The 20,842-nt window shown below is 38.7% G+C and overlaps 2 protein-coding genes across 4 annotated transcripts in view; one reads left to right on the top strand and one right to left on the bottom strand.

Moving 5' to 3' along the window:
• Positions 1 to 605, bottom strand: part of LOC107091632 (pannexin-1-like) — a 12,826-nt gene extending 12,221 nt beyond the window's left edge. Inside the window, exon 1 of one of the 2 annotated variants that reach the window (XM_015385674.1) lies at positions 406 to 605. The gene's annotated coding sequence lies outside the window, so the exon portion shown is untranslated. Of the gene's footprint in view, positions 1 to 401 lie in introns of both variants that reach the window. The other variant, XM_015385673.1, reaches the window with a different exon arrangement.
• Positions 606 to 2,789: 2,184 nt separating this feature from the next.
• rsf1 (remodeling and spacing factor 1) overlaps positions 2,790 to 20,842 on the top strand; it is a 21,801-nt gene continuing 3,748 nt past the window's right edge. Inside the window, exons 1-15 of one of the 2 annotated variants that reach the window (XM_015385670.1) lie at positions 2,790 to 2,999; positions 6,118 to 6,209; positions 6,336 to 6,428; positions 6,506 to 6,842; positions 7,049 to 7,156; positions 11,177 to 12,497; positions 12,604 to 12,781; positions 12,913 to 13,122; positions 13,767 to 13,871; positions 15,251 to 15,330; positions 15,445 to 15,493; positions 15,716 to 15,828; positions 15,917 to 15,981; positions 17,170 to 17,344; positions 17,433 to 17,653. In XM_015385670.1, coding sequence (XP_015241156.1) covers positions 2,846 to 2,999; positions 6,118 to 6,209; positions 6,336 to 6,428; positions 6,506 to 6,842; positions 7,049 to 7,156; positions 11,177 to 12,497; positions 12,604 to 12,781; positions 12,913 to 13,122; positions 13,767 to 13,871; positions 15,251 to 15,330; positions 15,445 to 15,493; positions 15,716 to 15,828; positions 15,917 to 15,981; positions 17,170 to 17,344; positions 17,433 to 17,653 — 3,301 coding nt within the window. In that variant the 5' untranslated portion in view covers positions 2,790 to 2,845. Of the gene's footprint in view, positions 3,000 to 6,117; positions 6,210 to 6,335; positions 6,429 to 6,505; positions 6,843 to 7,048; positions 7,157 to 11,176; positions 12,498 to 12,579; positions 12,782 to 12,912; positions 13,123 to 13,766; positions 13,872 to 15,250; positions 15,331 to 15,444; positions 15,494 to 15,715; positions 15,829 to 15,916; positions 15,982 to 17,169; positions 17,345 to 17,432; positions 17,654 to 20,842 lie in introns of both variants that reach the window. The other variant, XM_015385669.1, reaches the window with a different exon arrangement.

Here is a 20,842-nt window from a genome sequence, read left to right as displayed (position 1 = left end):
AGAGGTTTTTTATCTATCTATCTATCTATCTATCTATCTATCTATCTATCTATCTATCTATCTATCTATCTATCTATCTATAAAGAGATTTTTTATCTATCAATGGTTTTCCAGTTGTTTTCTTCAGCATTATCCCTCTTGAGCAATTTAATGAAGTTAAAGAGATGAAACAGGAGTCCTGGCTAAAAACAGCTCGTGACAGCAGCATCAACGTGCTTCTTTCATTACATGCAACTGCTTTATTTAGAGGCAGAGTTGAAACAAACAACAAAAATATTATCAATATTCTCCCACATAAATACTATTTTCTGAAACCAAAGGCCTGGTTAGAAGGTAGTAACCATTATTGCTGTCATATAACTTTATTATAAAACAAAAAAGAAAAAAGAAAAGTAACTTACCCACACCGAGTTTGTTGTTTAATAACTATAGTGTCATTGCTGTGGTATACAGAAGTCTGTCGCTTCAGAAAATAACATTTATTTGTTTTCCAGGCCTGGACGATGTGGCGGCACGGCGCATTAGATGATAGAACAATAACAACTTTCGAAAGCACCTTCTTCCTGTAAGCCTCCGAACTCCTTCCGCCATTACTTTATACCAGTTGCATTCACGTACACGTAGGAAATATCGATTTTCTGTCCATCGTGGTACGTTCAATGAAGCTTGGTAATTGATTCTTCGAGGAGGAAGCGGACAGTAACAGAAAAAAAAATGTTTTTGATGCTAACTTATTAAAACTATGTTTTAAGTGTATTCTCCCGCAAATGTTGTTTTAAATCAACAGTAAAAAAATATATATTAGCTAACAAAATGTAAATAGGATATTTATGATTTATGATATGATGAGGCATAAAAGATTTAGTAGCTTTGTTTTATATATTTCCTAGATAGACTGATAGATACAGTTAATGTGAAGCTATTTTAAAATTACTTGGATTAATTAAACGCTTTCCATGCCCACTCGTCCGCGGGGACTTCTGTTTTTTGGTAGAAAAATCTGTGAACATGAGGGGCCACGGTTTGGAAATATCCGAGGAATGAAAACCAAAACCGTTTTGTTGTTGATGTTACTCAGACGCGATGAATTCTGGGCAATTTGGCTGTGTCCTCTGTGGTCCCTCAAAACTTCTCAGAGCTGAATCAAGAGCTGAAATAAATCTATTGACATTTTCCGGAAGTTTCAAAATAATTTCAAACATAAAAGTATAATGATCAGGGAAAAGCAGAAACCAACATTTAGCAAAACAGTCCGATTTTTTAACGATCCACAATATACTATAGTATTAAAAGGAGCAATAGCTAATATACTATCGCACAGAATAAGTAAAAATTCTGAAATAATTGACAAAGAAGCCTGTGCGTTGTCACTAAAATCAGCTGACTTTAATGCTTAAATGTGATCATTTGAGCTTTTTATCTAGAAGGAAAATATTTTAATATACTTAAACAATCTATCCCATTTAAATTTCTTCTGATTTCAAAGCAAGCTTGTTTTTTATTTGTATAATTTATGCCTTTTCCTTTGTCCCAAGGGGTTTCATTTTATCCTTTTCCTTTTTTTTTTTTTTTTAAAGTTTTTGGGAAAATTATTCCATTTGATTTTGTGTTTTTGTTATTAATCGTAATCCATTTGGTTGATATTTTATTACGATTTTTATTAAAATAGCTCAAATTTTGAAAAAAAAAATAAATAAGTAAAGTTACAAACCCTTTTAGATCATCTATTTTTACCGTTTTATGCCTTCTAACTGCTTACATAATTTTCTTTTATGTTTAATCTTGTGTTTGATACGGAAGACGATTAGGGCCACTGAAAAAACAAAAAAATTAACTGATTTTAAAATTTTATTTCAGTATAATATCAGAAAAAGTCAGAATTATGGCTTTAATCTCAGAATTCTGACTTTTTTTGTCAGAATTATGACTTTAATCTCAGAATTCTGAATTTAATCTCAGAATTCTGACTCTTTCTTCAGAATTCTGACTTTTTTCTCAGAATTCTGACAGCTAACAAACATGTTACCATCAAGCCATAGCCATGTCATTTTAGAGACTAAACTATCTCTCTTGTTTTAATCACCTTCTGCTCTTCCATTAATGAAATAGCATCACCAGGGACCCCTTGGGCTTAAAAAGTCACCTAATTCCATCATTTTCCACCAATGTGTTACTGCCCCTCCCAAACAACTCACATCTTTTTCAGTGAAGCTGGGTGCTCCCACATCTCTTCCTTCAGGGTGCCCTTTAAGATTAAGATCCAAAATTCTGAGATTAAAGTCAGAATTGTGAGAAAAAAAGTCAGAATTCTGAGATTAAAGTCAGAATTCTGAAAAAAAGGCAGAATTCTGAGATTAAAAGTCAGAATTCTGTGAAAGAAAAGTCAGAATTCTAAGATTAAACTCAGAATTTTTAGAAAAAAGTAATAAGTTCAACCTTTTTCTCATATATTGACATAGAATTGAAACAAAAATTCTGAGATTAAAACTCAGAATTGTGTGAAAAAAGTGAGAATTCTGAGATTAAAGTCAGAATTTTGAGAAAAAAAAACTCATTATTCTAACTTTTTTTCATATATTGACATAGAATTAAAACAAAAATTTTGTGGCCAATAGTCCGTAGTTTAATGTAGTTTCTGAGATTTAATCAATTCGTTTTAATCAACAACTGTTTGATGTCAGTTAGCTGCATTTATTTTGAAAGTTTTAAACCCTGTGTTTCCTGCTTTCCGGTGTCTAACTTGACACCGGTAGAGATCCCTCATTGCTTCCATTCATTTCATTCGCGCAAGTCGCATCCGAGCTCCGATCCCTCCCCTCTCATTTCTCTCTCTCCGCCTGGAAAGATGGCTGCTCCGGCGGTGGTGAGAAGCTCCGGCCCGCCGCTTTGCCCGAGCTTCGCGGAGGTATGTTCGTTTCTGGAACGATACGGAGCAGCGCTGGACCTCCCCGAGATGACTTTCCCGCTGATGGAGAAGTATCTGCGCGACACGACAGCAGGTGAGCTCTCAGCGGCGGTTGGCAGAAATAAGTGGTGGGAAGCTGCGACACTTGAAGCCGAGGGCGAAAGGGGCTAACACCACTAGGGATACCTCCACCACCACTATGGTGGACATGACTGTTGTGGAAAATATGCTGTTAGCTGTTACCCCGATAGAACAGCGTCCCGCTCGGATATGAAGCCCTTCACTTGGACCGTTATTTTACCAATGATGGCCCTGGTCAAAGCCAGTTTTCGTGGGTAGTCTTGACAGTTTTACCCCGAGTTTGTAAGAACCATACAGTTTAGGCTTCAAAGTTTCGTTTCACACACGGGAGCACATGTGGCACCATGTTTCCCCCGGTGGTAAATGAGAAGCTGTGGACTGTTGTCAAAGCTCATAGATTGATCTAGTAAAGTTGGACGAGGAGCCATGATGCTCCGCCGAGTGACCACACACAGCCAACCGGTTAGCTCCGGAGCCTTGTCAGGTGTAATTTTTCCCCGGCCTTCTCTCGCATACGGTCGAATAACATTCTAGTAACCATTCTTTATTAGATGTGGGGCAATTCTTTACCAGGGTTGGCTTTTTTATCGTAGCTGTCAAGCCCCAGAGAGTCATGTTCGTTCGGAACATTGGATGTTATTTTCTGGAAGAGGGTGAAGTGCCTCTCAATCTGCGCACGCGCATTAGCTATTGGCTAACGAGCTAGCTATAATTTTGTCGAATATTTGTGAAATTACGCATTAGAAAACTATTTATAGCTATTTTGCAGTATAGCAGTTAATGTATAAGCCATTGTTTATAGGCATACATGTATGTATAGGCTGGGAGTATTGCTTTGGTCATTAAATTAGGTAAGAAAACGGAGAAATTAGTCTTCGGTTTAGCGTGTCATTAGAGAAAACTGGAATTTCCTGACATTTTAAGTGTTCCGTGACAGCCTCATAGCAGACCACCCAAAAAGCACTTGATCATTTTAATTCGCGTATTTCTTTTTAAAAAAAGGTACTTTAGTTTGTAAGATTTTGCCTTTGTGACATTGAACCTTTGTTCTTGACAAAGAAAGGATACTATATCTATGTGTTATGCCATTAATCTAAAGATGAGTTTCAAATATGAATTCCCTTCCCTGTAATCCTAAACGAAATCCTTGTTAATCTGTATGACAAACTCTGTAATAATAATAGCATGCTGCCCTGATAGTTGTACTTTAAAAAATTACAGTTATAAAACAATTCACACAGTAAAGATGTGTCTAAAAAAATTATTTAAATTACAAGAAAGAAATCCTAAATAAACTTTATGATATAATAATAATATCAAAATATCACAGTATATTATTTTGTCTTGAAACTGTTATAAGCACATTTGTACCTTCCTTTTCAGTGATGTTTCTTGAAACCAATGATTCTTTAACATTTTTGAATAAGTATACCATCACTTTAAACCTAGCTTTGTAAGTAAACAGTTTGGACATTTTAAAGCATAGAATAACTAAGTAAGAGTAACATAATAGCAACTAGGTTTGTCAAATAATAAATACTCTGAAAAGTATCTATACTCAAACACTGCATCTGGATACAATACTAATTTGGCGGTCGTTTGCATATTTTTTTGCTGCTGTGAGTTTCTAAATTTCTAGGTTATTTTGTCCATTAAAAACTGATGCACAATGATACTTCAAACAACATTAAAATATAGTCAAACTGGATTATATTTGAATTATTTATGTTATATTTATTTGCACATTTGTTTCATGAATAGAACGTGTGATTTTGGTTAGATGAAATAATTGAAAAGATTTTAGAAATTGAGTTTCTCATGTTAATAAATACATTTTCTTTATACATTTCAGTCATTGCCATTTTTTTTTATCCCTGACGGTATCGCAGTATCGAAAAAAAGGAATTGGGCAACAAATATTTCCCTGGGTATTGATATTGATTTTGACATTTTTGTACAGCGAGAACCCCGAATAGCAACTAATAACTAAGGAATTTGTTATATATGTTGTGTTTTATTATCTAAGATATAAACATCATTCTTATATATTGATGTTACATATTCAAAATGGAGTTGTCAATGTTGGAACATGATTTCAAAGAAGGATGCAGGTTTCTCACTAAACCTAATATTATAATCCCTCAGTTTAAAATGTAATGCTAGCTGCATTCATTAATAAATTGTGAATTTCATAATTTCTTTATATGCATTGCTTAGCTTGCTTTTTTTAAATGAAGACAACATAAGCGAAATTAATTTCTTTATATTTTGCTAACAGTAGCCTTTTCATTGACTATAGCAACTGGCAAATACTTTCATTTGAAGATGGTTAAAATGGATTTGAGGTTAGAGGTCAATGGAAAGGAGTATAAAGAGCCACCAGGAATGTGTAGATATATAAAAATGGTCTACTCTGTTGTTCAAGCTTATCGTGTCTAAGTTACAGTAATTTTTGCTAATATTTACGTTGTGAATTGTTTACATTTACTTACAAATGCTCCTTATCGCAGATCAGTGAGTACCATTGTAAGAAAGTTTATTATCGCATTTCTCGGCAATTCATCTTGATATATCTGTCAAGAGCCAATTTACACTAAATATAATTTCTAGTCACTTTAAAAGACAAATGGACCCAATATTTAATACAGAAAAATTAAATCTGTTATATTAAAATCTGATGTATATTTCCTAATTTGATTTCAGCTGTTAGACATTCCAATCAATTTCTCTTTACTATACCAAATGGTATCAAGATAAGGTGAGAAAGCCAAGCTTTGAGTCATTGATCTTGCAGAAGTTCCTTCCCCTGCATAATTTAAAAAATGGAACGGGACTACTTTTTCTTAGTAGCAAAAAAGCTTCCTTACCAGCAGATATGGGCATTATGCTCCGATCACCACCACAGTTGGTGGTGTGAGACTATGACAGCATTTCTAAATAGTATCATCTATTTTTTAAGCAAGGGTAGTAGTTTTATGTTGATCTGTTGGCCAGTAGTCTAAGTTAAACTGTAGATAGAGAATGACAGAAAATCTTATCAGCTTTAAAACCATAACCTTCTTTGGCCCAGTAACTAGCATTAGCTTATGTATTTTAGGCATAAGGATTTCTTTTGTTGTGTTTGCTCTCAGTTCCAACGCCTTTGGTGGAGCTTCATGTGAAGCTGCTGAGAAAACTGGGGAGGTCTGTAACCACTGACCGCTGGGAAAAATACCTGGCTAAGGTAGGAGGATGTACTTCCTTTATGATGTCATCAGACAGCATATTTGAACCTACATATAGTTTGAGAGATGTTGATTTGAACTAGTGAAAATAAATAGAATCTAAACCAACTCCTCTTGTTGTGTAGGTTTGCCAGGAGCTGAACAGCACATGGGCCTGGGAGTTGGAACAGAAGGGTTACCAGGAGATGTCAATGGAGTGCAAGTCATGTATACTGAAGGTATGATGCTTTTACACAATTTTAATGATGCAGAAAAGTCTCAAGTCACTGCAGCACATCCTTCTTTAATCCTCTAGTATCTGTGTGAGTGTCAGTTTGATGACAATCTGAAGTTCAAGATGGCAGTCAACGAGGAGGACCCCGAGAAGATGCGGATGCAGCCTATCGGCCGGGACCAGCAGGGCTTGATGTACTGGCTCCAGCTGGACCAGGAACAGAACATCCGGCTTTATACAGAGGAGCAGGATGATCTGGATGGATCCACATGGAAGTGCATCGTCCGGACACGTAATGACTTAGCAGAGGCCCTGGAACTGCTTAAGGCACAGATTGAATCTGATCAATGTCAGGATCCGGAACAGAACCAGAATCAGGCTGGATCCCAAAGCACCAGTCCTGCAGAGAAGGATACAGGTATGAATTGAAAATTAACATTTTCTTAAAATTGTTACAAAGCAGTTTAAAATTTTTGCTCCTCTTTTTTTCGGTTTAGTTCATCATCAATAACAAGAACATTTGTTGGGGTATAGCTTGAATAGATCAAAGATTATTCTATTAAAGGGACATAAATCACTTCCCGATTTTGTACCGTTTCATATTTTCTGGTTTTTGGTCCATAGCAAATGAAGACGGTGAAGTCAAGAATGCCAAGCTCCCCATACCTTCAGTGGAACAAAATGACAACAAGAAGGCTGACATTTTAATGGAAAAGAATCCAATCAAAGAAGGTAACAAACTTTTTGTTTAAAGCGTTTATTATTCATCATTGCTTATTACTAGCTGTCCTTTCAGAAAGTTTATATTAACTAAAGAAAATACCAGTGGTGGTGAGTGTTACCCTTCACTATGGTTAAAGGTCAGACTGAAAGCAGGAGGGGTAAGAGGAAAGGGATTTTATTCTTGTCCTCTTCGACCAAAGACCTCATCAATCCAAGAAACTAACATACAGTATTAGTATTCAGCACTCAACAATCCATAATGCAAATAAAGACAAATAAATACTTCATTGCCTAAATGCTCGGAAAAATATCTTCAATGTTTTCCTCCAGGCTTTTACTTCCTAACGTGAGTATATCCATTTGGGCAAAAAAGAGTGGGAATCGACGTGAAAAAAGGGGCCCTGTGTTCTCGCACACCTCGCTATTCTAGCTGATCCATCTTCATGAGTCGTTTTCCACAATGGCGGTCATCCAAACAAAACAAGCTTGTAAGGTGCCAAACAAGAAGTACGCATAGAGTAGAGTGGATGTAGATTTGACCAATCAGAGGCCTCCTGTCAGCGGCACTGTCTGCGGTCACCTACAATTTGGGAGAGGTGCAGCAGAGTGTCTGTGGAGGGGGCGGGGGCATCTCTGCGACACCTACGCAGACGACCTGGTTTCAAATTATAAATCAGCCTTAAGGTCTGCATTTCAAAACGACTGGCACCAACAAAATAAAGACCACTAGCTGAGCTGCTTAACATAGCCCTTCAAAATAAAGTTACGCATAGTCTCATATTTAACACAAAATAACCTGGTAAACCTTCAGAAGAGATTCTCATGCAGGTAAAATAAAAATGTTAAACTGGTATGGAAATCGTAACAACAGATAGGGGCAGAGTGGGCTCCTCAGGCTTTGAAGAAACCTCTATCATATCAGTTACAGTAACATATAATTTGACATTAATAAAGTATTTTTTTTTTATTTAATTTAATTGTTGATGTTTTCAAACTGAGTGCAGACTGTAAACGGCTACATAAATATAAAAAAATATCTTACTATTTGAATGTTTTCACTTCTCATTACAACCTAAAAACGTATGTATTTTTATTTTTAGTGTTGAGCTTAGATTATATTTTTAAATCTAGATTAATCTCACTGTAATCTTGTAATTAATCTAGATGAATCTAGATTAAAATGGCTCATGTGTGCTACATTAATTAATAAGTAAAAGTAAGTCTTTGAAAAGGTTCGAGCCCATCATGTTGAACCACACTGATGGAGGCAGCTGGTGGCAATCCATTGAGCAAGAAGGTTAGTTAGCTTGGCTGATAGATGTGCTGGCCGGCTTGCCTCTGTTGCACTCAAACATTGTAGTTTGACGACACAACTATTCCCCTGCTGTAATTTCCCTCTGTGATTATTAAAGTACGTCTGTTTTGATTCTGATACATCAGTGCTTGGCCCGACCAGTATTTTCAGTATTTGTTAAAGGATGCTTTGCTTTTAGGTGGTACGTGAGACCGGAAGAACTCCTGCAGTAAACTAATTCCACATTGCACAAGGTGCAAACACCTTTAGTCGTGTTGAGGTTTCCATTGGGAAGTTTCTTAAAAATACATTTTTCTGAAGCTAACCCGGCGGCTTTATAGCTTCATCCAAGTCAGCACGTCATGTTCGATGTGGTTAACGCCAATAACGGCCCACCACTATTTATTTTATATGTGATAAGCCAAGACAAATTAGCACACAACTAAAGGAAAATCATACATGGTTTTTTTTAACATTTAAAGGTGAGATTTCCATTGATTCATCCTTCTTAATTCCATATGGATGAAGATGATCTAAACATACCCTAAAGTCTTCAAGTATACATTTATGAAATGGATACACACTTGAAGTTGAGACTATTTATTAGCTTAAAATGTTTCTTCTTGGATTGCCCTGTATTTAGCTAAAATGCTCCCATGTCTCTGCTGAAGAAAGCCACCATAACATTTTACATAAAGTTTAATTTGACTTCATATATCTTGAGAACCCTGATCAGCTTAAAAAAATTCTCACCATCATATTTTGCTGTGGAGATGATGTGATTTAGATTATGCCAAACACAGCAGAATTTCAAATTTGGTGTCATTGGCCATTCATTTGCACCGTTTTAAAGGTATTTTCCATTAGTACATTTCAGCTAAACAGGCCACCATCCAATCAGAATCAAAATCACACAAAGTCACGTGCCCTGGAAAGCACATGAACACGTGTGGACCTCCCGACAGGTCCCTTTAAGGAGAAGATGGGGTGTCAGCAGAGAGGTAGGGACGGATTCTCAAACAGCTGGTCTTTCTAGATGAGCCGGCTGCTGGACAGAGTGATTTCTCTATCCCCTAAAAAGCCAGCATCAATGCTGCACCGTTTGCGTATCTGTCAGTCCCTCCACTGTGCATGGCTGCAGGTAGATCCATAACCAAAAAATTCTGCTTTCGTAGATAGTCATGACATGTTATGTTTTTTTTTTTTTTTTACAATCTTAATGTTTTTTACTATCTTTTACTGATTCTACGAAACCTCATCAGGGACCTGTCTAATGGGTTCTTTGAGCTTTGTGATACTTTTGTTCATTGGAGCCAGTTGATAGGGCCTTTTTTTATTTTGTGAGTAATAAAGGACAATAGTGCAGCAGATCTTTGTTTTAATGAGTCAGTAGTTATATAGCTATTAACCTCTTAATATCTGCCTAATTTCTTTAAAATTCAGCTATTTTAGCATACCCGAATGGAAAAGCGAATAACTGAGGAACTGTAAGCCTAAATTACATGTGTGATACGTTACTTGAAAGCTAACACCTTCTAGTTTCTGAATATATACATGAAAATTGGGTGAGTAAAACACCCAAGCTGCATCAGTTCAAACAAGACTCAACAAGACTTTTTTTTTATTCTAATACGTCTTTTTTGAACAGCAGTAACAAAGACATGCTTGCTTGTTGTTGGCTGCTTTGTCATGCTACATTTCAAGATGCTGCTATAATTGTGCTTTGGTGCTCGCTATGTCCATAAAATGAATTTGGTGGTTGAATTGTGGAGAATCTAAGCTTTCCAACGATGTCCAACATGTCTATATTGGTAAACATTTTACCAGTGTAATTTTCATGCATTCTGAGTTATTTGTAAACATTTTAAAACGCAGTGGGTTTTGAGAGGTTAAGGTCATTCAGATGAACAAATCTATGGACTATTGACGATAGACTCAATCCTTCAATGATGGTTCCTTTAAGAGAGACCTTTTTTGTTTCTTTTTTGGACCTACAGGGTAACAAAAACAAAGCTCCTAGCTGCTGCTTTTTTTCCCCCAGTGCCACCGTGCAGCAGTGATTCATCTACTTATACTCGAGAAAGTAATAACTGATCCAAATCAGAGACTGTTTGTTTGTTTTTCTTTTAAATAGCCTAACCAGAACCAGACTGAGAGTTTATTTATTTTTATTTTCTTATAGGCCGCTGTTATGGGTTTGATTTTACCTCAACAAATACAAAATTAAACAACTAAACAATGAAGCTGTGCGCTTTCCATAAAAATAAATCTCTGTGCCAGTTTTCAGTCTGTTTGATTTTGCGCATTCAGATTAGCAAATAAATAATGATCAAAAAACTCTAATGTCTTATAACCTAGTCAGAACAAATGGAAAAGAGACAACTCTTCTCACTGGATGAGAATTCTACATTTTAGACTAGAAAACAAGCATGTTTACCTTATTGGGTTTTAGCAGGTGCTTAACAATTTTACCAGGGGTGCAGGAGACGCGCTCTGAAGGTCTGCTTGTGTTTGTTCACAAAGTCAGCTGCACGAATATATCGTCCATCAGCATTTGTAGGACTGACGAATATCAATTGGAACATTTTTACATATTGTCCAACCTTAATAACTATTCAATTCTAGACAAGTTTAAGGTGAAAAAATAAATAAATAAATAAATAAATCAACAAAGCACTGTATCTGCTCTTTGCTTGATGTTTGTGGATAATCCTTCAATTTTTTTTGTTTTGCAGTAATAAAAGAGGAGGAGATAAAGAAGGAAAACCCTGAAATCAAGACGGAGGGGGAAATGAATCGTAAACTGGATGCTTTTGATAACCGCGTGAGCACGATCACCGCCGTTAAGTCGGAACACCGAGGTACTGATGGACCCAAGAACGCCGTGTCTGTACTCATGTCACCCAGCGTGAGTTTAATAAAGATGAACAAGGAAGACGAGGCAGAGAGGGCCGCTGTCAGGTGCAACCAGCAGGCCAAGATACCTCTGAAGAAGAGGGATCTTAAGCTCGCTGGCTGCTTCCAAACCAACCACCTTAACAACACTAACAGCAGCAGTATCATCGTCTGCAATCCCTCAGTGATCAACAGTAAAGACTCTCAGGGAAGAGAGGGGAAGTCGCTGAACTCTTTAGCAGCACAAGGAGATCCAGGATCTTCTCAGCAGCAGCCGGTTGTCATTGCATCAAGGCAGGAAATGACCAATGGTAGAGCTTCTCATCTGCCAACCAAAGACAGTCATAATGGGGTCATTGGCCAGGTCGGAGTTGTCGGTCATGTTGGAGTCATCCGCAGCCCGTCTGAACTTCACAGACCTTCTGGTGCTGAGCACCTGGAGGAAAACGGGCCAAAGTCGGAACTCTGTAGCTCGAAGGCTGCAAATGAAGGTAAGGAAGTGAGCAGGCAGTCGGTGCTGGTTAGAAAAGCTCAGCCTGATCAGGAGACAGCACCAGCCGCCTCAACTCTCCCTCCTCGTGCAATTTCACCCTTCAAATCCTTGAAACCCCACGTTTTAGGGGGAAAAGGGGATTCTCTTGGTTTCTCCCCTCTGAACACACTGGAAACCAGTGGTGGGGAAGACCAGAGCACCAAAACAGAAAAGACTGACAAGGGCAAGACCACTGATCATAAAAGCAGTGAACTGGAGGAGGGCGATGCAGAGGAGAGCAGAAAAGACACACAATGTGCAGCTAGAGAGGAACCTGGAATAAACTCAGGAACATCAGGGAAAGCAGACTCTGACTCAAGTGGCATCATCTCAACTCAAAAAACAGACAATCTGAATAAAAATGACAGAAAGGGACAAGGGGTCAATGGGGGGCTGGTCAGCGTGGTTAAGCTGAAGAAGATTGGATTTGTATCAGAACAGAAAAAGGGGGTTCCTCTGGAGGAAGCCTCCTCTGAACTCCAGAAAGAAGGAATCAGGCTAAAGATCAAGATCCCACCCCACCGGAGAAACAAGTTACGGAGGAAAGAAGGAAAGGAGGAGATAAAAACCAGGGAACAGGAGGTGCAGAAGGAAGAGAGGATGCTACGGAGATCTGCAAGGATCTGCAGGTATAAGACCAATGCCAAATCCAAATCTGCTACGGGTAATTGTCAATAAATATTCCTCACATCTGCACCTTTTTTCTTGAAGATCATCTGCTTTGCCAAACTGCAGGCCAAGCTCGAAGGTGGCAGAGAGCCAGAGAAAAAAACAGCAAAAAAAACAGACACCACCTGTCAGAACAACGGAGGAAGAGGAGGCGGACGAGGATGAAGATGAGGAGGAGGATGAAGACCCTCCTTCTTCAAAGAACCAAAAACAAGAACCTGCTGGAAAATTTAGCAAGCGCAAGGTAGCCCATCCTAAACCTGCTGTTATATATGAAAACTTGTTTTTGTTTTTTTTTGTTTTTTTTAATGTGATTGTCGAATCGTTTCTTTGTTTTCCTTCAAATCTTGACATTCTTCTGTTGCGTCTTCTCAGGGTAAACGAAGGCATGGCCGACCCCGATGGACCAACGTTCGCCCTAAGAGACACAAACAAAGTGAGGAGGGGGAGGTTGGTGACAGGGGGAAGAAACGAGGAGAGGAGGAGAAAGGAGAAAGTGCCTCAGAGGAGGAATTCTCTAAATCCGAGGAGTTTCCCGCTGAGGATGCCTGCTTTCACTGCGGCCTGCCTAATCACCCTGAACTGGTACAAACTTCCATATTTTTAACAAGAAATTCTTTTGTCACTGCAAAACAAGATTTCTTTACTTCAGAGCTGCTAAAGTTTGGTGGCAGTTTGATAAATACTCAGATTTATTAGGACTTTACTATTCTGATTTGTTCTCTTTTCATTAACTAATTATTCAGGCTTTGCAAAGGAGGAGTAAAGCTCAGGGTCCAGAGTTAAAACCAACAGCAGGCATAAATAAATTGGTTTTCCTCCTCAGTCTGGGCCACAGCTGCCCCGAGGTTAGCAGCTGATAACAGTGAACCCGTTAGAATCTGAATATAAAGCCTTCAGCTTCACTGCTTTAAAAAACACCCAACATTTTGTTGTTTATTTTCACTTTTGAATGAATAAACCCAAGATGTTATTATATGTTTTTACAAATGAGTACTTCCAACATCAGTAATGTTACACTAATGAGCAAAAACAGGAATATTATCAGTCTGAAGTTATCAAAACCTTGTTTCAAAAAAAAAAAAAAATTCCTTCACTTTAATTTGTATTTGAGTCATAAACTTCAGGATTTTTTTTATTTTTTCCACATCAATATGTTTTATTTTAGTATATTTACTCTATATACTATATATTTGTGGTGTGTTTTTTTTTTTTTTTTTTTTCCCCAGATCCTGCTTTGTGACTTGTGTGATAGAGGATACCATACTGCCTGCCTGCGGCCGCCGCTCATGCTGATCCCGGATGGGGAATGGTTCTGTCCACCCTGCCAACATGTAAGTTCAAAGAATGATAAACATTTTAGACATTTACAGTTTTTGTCAGACGATCATAATCAGAGCAAAGATAAATATACTCATTTAAGGCTTTGGATGATTCATAGGAAAGCTTCCAGTTCTACTGTTTATACCTGCTTACTTGTGCTGTGTGGCTGGTGCCTGTCTCCAGCTGCCATTGGGTTACCCCCTCTAGGCGTTGGCCAATCACATGGCAACACTGAGACGGAACGGGCCAAACAACCATGCATTAAACTTTACGCACGTGTACCTAAGGGCAATTTAGAGACCAATTAATCAAACCGCTTTATGCTTTTGTACTGTGGGAGGAAGTTGGAGTACCCAGAAAGAGCCCATCAATGCACATGGAGACAGCAGGAAGAAAAACACTAAGCTTTAATTTAAATTATCAGAAAAAAACTGCATTATTTCATCTACCATTTTTAATGTGGATAATGCATGATGCTGCCACCACCATGCTTGACAGTGGGCAGTGTTCTTAGGTTTGGAATCATCAAGCATACTTATTTTCATTGTGACCAAAATATCTCTATTTTTTTTTTTTTTTTTTTTTTCACATTTGAAGGAGGCAGTTTGGGTCTTTTTCTGGAACTTTGCAAAGTAGTTGTCAGTCTAAATAACTTATTTTATTCTTTTTTATTTCGTTAAATATCCTGGAATCAGAGTTTTTATTCTCCAAAGCTTTCCCTCAACATAAGGGAACGCTGTCCTCTGTCATGTTTATATATTTGAGCCTGTATGGATAGTTTTGAGCCTGTGAAAGAATTAAATCTGTGTAAACTGTTCGGTTTAAGTTTAGCTTGTTTAGAGAACATCGATTAACAGAACCCAGTTTGATTCTCATTGTTAAACAATAAAATATTGTTCAGATTATTATTTGAATTGGTTAAAAGCATTCTACGCTTCGTTTCATAAATGCCATTGAAGTTTTGTGTTGAGGAATTAATCTAAACTCAAATTAATGATTAGAAATAGAAAATGAATGAGGGCGATATTTGTAAAGACTTTTTACGATCTTGTTGATCTTTTCAAATATCATAGAACTTCCTGGAAATTTTTTTTTGCATAATTTTTATAGCTCTCTTTCTTACCATGTTTGGAATTTATCGTCATTGTGTATTCCCCTCTAATAAATCACTTCATACATTTGTATAAAAAACCCTCACGCAGTTGACCCAATACAACTTCAGCACGCAGTTTGAAACCCTGGCTGTGGATATGATAACGCCTCAATGCATGAACGGACCAACAGGTCCAGCCCTACATTTAATAGCTCATCAGTTCGAGGCACAAATCAGATGAATTAACATCCACTTCATACAACTGATGGCGATCGGTTTCTGATTTTCATCTTGTAGAAGATGCTGTGTGAGAAACTAGAGGAGCAGCTTCAGAACCTGGACAGCGCTCTGAAGAAAAAAGAACGGGCAGAGAGGAGGTGAGCTCACACCAAGGATATGATTGGTTTTCTTTATTTGAATATTGCAATAATTCACATGGTTTGAGTTAAATAAAATGAAAACTCCACCTACTTTGTTTGTTCTCCTCCCAGGAGGGAACGGCTGGTGTATGTGGGGATCAGTGTGGAGAACATCATTCCTGTAAGTCCCGTTTTACTATTCCCTCTTTGAAAAGTTGAGTTAGTCCTAGGCTTTCAGGCTTTCTCTGTATTTTTTTGCTCATGTTGTGGTTTCATGAGGGTTTCGTTTGCTCTTGTAAGCTCTTGACGGGTGGTGAAACTGTGATCTTAAGTTAACCAACAGGTGTAAACCGAGCCATGTTTGTTTTTTAGGAAGTTTGTTTACAGCATTTGTCTTTCTCAGGAGGGAGATGGGGAGGAGGGGGAGGAGGAGAAATCTGCCAAGAAAAAAGATCCTAAAAAGACCAAAAATCTGGGGAGGAGATCAACCAGAACCAGAAAACACATCAGCTACAGGTGGGTGTGTCGCTGAACTGAGCCCTCTCAGACCGCCTCGATTTAAGCTGCAGAAAAGGTTCATAGAGAAGCTTATGTTCTGTTTCAGGTTTGATGACTTTGATGATGCCATCGACGAGGCTATAGAAGAGGACATCAGGGACCTCTGTAGCGGTACGTACTCAGCGAAGAAGCAACAGTCTGAAACAGGAAAGTCTTTTATCCAAACAGTCACTGTGGATCCGGCTGCTTGTTTAGAGTGGTGGCCCTGCTGGACCATGGACGCTACAGCAAAGTTATTTGCAGCCTCTCAGGTTTCCTTGCAGCGTTTTGTCCTGTGTTTGGCTCCATCCATGTTCCCATCATCGCTCATTAGCTAATCTTCCCCATTCAGAATACTGCAGCCACCATGTTCCACCACGGCGATGGTGTTTAACACCATAAAGGAGATGAATCTCTCATGCGACTTTCTTCATGAAGGCAGAATGTTTAATGTTGGTCTCATCTGATCAGAGCACCTTCTACGAACGTTGATCTGTCCCCTAAAGTTTCTCCTGCCTGACTTTTCTAGTGCTCACTTATAGTTGTCCCGTCAAAAGCAAATCCCACCCCTGCTGTGGATCATTGCAGCTCCTCTAGTTTCCACGAGCCGCTTAAGCCAGGAAAACACTGTACAATGTTTTCCATCGTACTGAGGTAATGCTCAAACTACGACGAAACAGTGGAGTTTAAAAGTTCACAGCTCATGATGTATGTTCTTACACTGTACGGCCCGATGCTCTGATGCAATCTAACTGCTCACACTGCATGTCCTAAAAACACATGTCGGACTGAGCGCCGGGAGATGGCGCTGGTAAGACTTGTCAATCTGGAAGAAGAAAATGAATATCTCCCTTGTTTGCTCATGCTCAGTGCTCGAGGTTCTAGTAAATCTGCTCATAGCTCTGCTTCAACAGCAGGATTTGCTCATGAACACATTAAGTGGGCCGACTGGATTGCAAAGATGTCTGATTTTCTCCCGAATTTACGATTCCTGATTGGGAGGTGGTCGCAAGAGGCTGATCGCCCCTCTTTACTGCAAACCTGATATGTCTGATTCACCGGCTTTATGAGGCTCTTTGTTAACCAACTTTGAAAATTTTTTGATAATAACATTTAGGCAAACAGATATTTTTACCGAGGCTAATTAATCATGCTGTTAAGTGTGTTAGGTTAACAGAATGAAGAGGCTGTATGTTAACACATAGCAGGTCTGTCATACAAAATCCTAATTAAACACATTAAAGTTTGTAGTTCAAAAAATGTTAAAACGCTCTACCGCCGTAAACGCATGCAAACGTTTTTACTCTTACTGCATTCCAGGGGCAGAAACGGGCAAAGAGCAGCCCTCCGTTTTATCAGGGGTCGTCAAGGAGAACCAGCGGCCCGTCAGAACCCTGACCCGGGCTGCCAGAAATAAGAAGAAACGAAAACTGAATGACCTGGAGAGCGACAGCACGGCAGTAGAGAGCGAAGAAGAATTTATGCTCAGTAACAGGTCCCACTCAAAGTTTCCTACTCACAGCTGTGTTCTCTCTCCCTCTCTACCATCCGTCTCATTCTCTCTCCGCATTTATCTCTTGCAGCTCGGAGGAAGAAGAATTTGTTGCTTCAGGTGCCGATGATGGTGAGGAGGATGAGGAGGAAGCAGGCAGCGATGGCGGGAGCTTGGACAGAGGAACACGTCCTAAACGGGGTTTGAGAGGGGCACCTAAACACAAACCCAGGAGAACCCAGAGACGGGGCAGAAAGCGGCGGCGGAGACGGTCCAGTGAAGAGGAAGAGGAGGAGAGCGATATAGATATTGGTGAGAGGACACTTCGTCATCTTTACCGTCGATAGGCTGCAGCCATGTCCCTAATTCCTCATTTTCCAGCCACTTTTGTTGAAATGAGCATTTTCCCATTCTCTAGCTTTTTCTCCGTCTCGAGCTTCTTTTCTAAACATATGGCTTTACGATCAACCGAAAGCAGGTCCTTGTTGGCATTTAAATAATTTCTAAGAGCATTAAAAAGCATTCAATCAGTTACTCGTTCCTCTATAAACCCCGTATAGGGTGGTTGCTGTATCGCTACATTGATGCTTTGTTCACACTGAACGCATTTTTATCATCAAGGGGTGACGAGGGGTCTTAAACATATCGGGTGCTTTGAGCCTCCAAGCATTGTGCGTTCTCATGTGAACCGCCATCAGCCTCAGCTCCAGCACTGTTCCAACTGACAGAGAACAGAAATAATCTCTGGAATAAGTTAAAAGTTCCCTTTTCTGTTGCCGTTGTTCTATAAAAGTGCATTTTAAGATCATTTAAAGTGAGATTATTATACTTTATATATAATTTACTGATTTAGTGCATAATTTAAAGAAAAATAGTGATGTTGAGAGGACCGTGGACACCGGTTGACATCTAACGTTAGCCCATCTGCAGCAGCCCTCTCACGGTACCACTGATTCCAATGGTGTTTTTTTGATTTATTGAAGTTTTTTTTCTTTGGCAAAATATTCATTTATTTGTGTTTTTCTGATTACTTGTGTTTTATTTATTAAATATTTCCTGTAATAAAATAATATATATATAGTTTAACATTTTAATAAGGTTTTGTATACAGCCTATTCAGTACATTTTGATATTTATTACCCTAGTAAATTAAAAATATGGAATAATTTGTTTGGTAGAGACTATTTATAATAAAAGGTGAAACGAGGGTCTAGACCAGCCGAGCATGCGGTGATTTTAAGAGTAAACGAGTGGTTTGTGTTACAATTCATACAGATTTGTTCTGCATGCTCTTGTTCTCCCCAGGAAGTAGACACTTCCCGTGTTCTAGTCAAGAACAGACTTGGCGAGAACACCAGTCCATACTTGCGTTCTTGGTACTTGAGAATCGGCTACTGAGGCGCATCAAGCGGGTCCAACAAGTCAGAATCCCGATGTATCTCACCGAGCAATCAGAGAAGCTAATCTGGGAGGTGGCAGGAAGATGGGCCACGACTCAAAGCTGTGATCTCAGCTCCTGCTGCTCTGTCAGCATAAAACAAGGAAAAATAAACAATAATATATATTTAATTAAAGGTGTTAGTCTCCACTAGGTTTACATATAAAAAAAACAATATCGAGTGTTTTTTCACATACTAAGAAAAGTGAGAGTGCTCTGATCACTCCACTAAAATATTTAGTTTCTGAACTGTGATGAAACAGTTTATAAATACCGACATAAAATATCCAAACTTGATTGCAAATACATTTATATGTGTATGTATGTTTTTAGAAAATAACCTTTTTGGCTACGTTCAGACCGCAGCATGAAGTGACCCAAATCCAATTTTTTTTTTGGCCCATATGTGACCTGAATCTAATCTTTTCATGGCTGTCAGATCCGATTTTTTTTTCCAATGGCCGCTTGGCTATGTGGTCCGGAATCCGATACGAATCTGATCTTTTCAAGTGTGACCTGTGTCTGAACGGCCAGGTCGCATTCATCCGATCTGAACGCCATCAATACCCGTCCAAGGTCACTATTCTGGGTCTTGCTATGAAAAAGCTGCAAGAAAAACAACAACCATGGCGGATGATGATGCAGAGAGCAGTATTTATGTTTAACCATCTTGAAAAGATTGTCTTTTTATGGTTGGGAAAGATCGCTAGATGCGCTCTGGCACTACCATCCATGTTGACTTCCATAAACACAGAGCACGCTGGCCTGTGACGTCACTGCGTCCTCTACTGCACATGGGGAACACTTGCATTGTATGACTGCAGTTAACACAGGAGTTCACATACAAGTCGCATATATATTTGGAAATGTGAATGGCAACGCAAAAAAAAACTGATTTAAAAAAAACAAACAATTGAGCCTCAAGGCCTGCAGTGGGAACGTAGCCTTTGTGACTCATCACAGCAAAGCCACTCAGTCAATTGCAAAGCGAGTCAGGAGCGTCTGCACACGCCGATGTGTGTCTGACTTCAAGGAGCACAAACATCCAAGATGGACGTTAGATGCCCTTGGTTTGAACTCAGCATCACAAGTTACTCTTTAAAAAAAACAAAACCGTTTATTTTTGTCCGTCTGCCATCTTAGGTGTCAATTTTACAGTCTCCAATGTACTGAAAGAATCTGCTGGATCATTCAGTCCAGTGGTATAGATCTAGAAATGACTGATCCATGAAAAATCTTGACTCTATGATGCCAACATGGTTCCCAGGTTGGTTGGAAAACTGATCCAAAGCATCACAGATCCTCTACCAATAAGGGTGAATATGTGCTTTCACTCCTATTCGTTGCTCATTTGTTGAGAACCCTTTTTGTTTCTAAACCAAAGTTAAACGTTTGTTGTAGGAACATCCAGATGTATGGTTTTAGGTGCCTTGCCTTAAGAGTAGACTATTTCTAATAAAAATAGATAAAGGGTTTGAAGGTTTTTTGTGGACTGGGTGACCATAAGATGCAGCTCTTTGGCAGCAGCCTGGTTCTCTCTTCATCCAACGGCCTTTGGCTCATCGTATGTTAAAACATTAACCTCTCAAAACCGTTTGAGAAAACCTTTAAATGTTTTAAAGCGTTTACAAATAACACAGAATGCATGAAAATTACACTGGTAAAATGTTTACCAATATAGACATGTTAGACATCATTGGAAAGCTTAGATTCTCCACCTAGTTCATTTTATGGACATGGTGAGCACCAAATCACAATTGTAGCAGCATATCAAAGTGTAGCATGACAAAGAAGCCACAACAAGGAAGCATGTTTTTTATTACTGCTGTTTAAAAAAATACTTATTTTCAATAAAAAAAAACAACTTTAAGTAATGTTTGAACTGATGGAGCTTGGGTGTTTTACTCACCCAATTTTCATGTATATATTCAGAAACTAGAAGGTGTTAGCTTTCAAATAACGTATCACACGTAATTTGGGCTTACAGTTCCTCAGTTCTTTGCTTTTCTATTTGGGTATGCAAAATAGGTGAATTTCCCAGAAATTAGGGGGATATTAAGAGG

Source organism: Cyprinodon variegatus, unplaced genomic scaffold (assembly GCF_000732505.1).
Source record: "Cyprinodon variegatus isolate N-32 unplaced genomic scaffold, C_variegatus-1.0 Scaffold345, whole genome shotgun sequence".
Lineage (NCBI taxonomy): Eukaryota > Metazoa > Chordata > Actinopteri > Cyprinodontiformes > Cyprinodontidae > Cyprinodon > Cyprinodon variegatus.
This window is presented reverse-complemented; position numbering and strand designations above follow the sequence as displayed.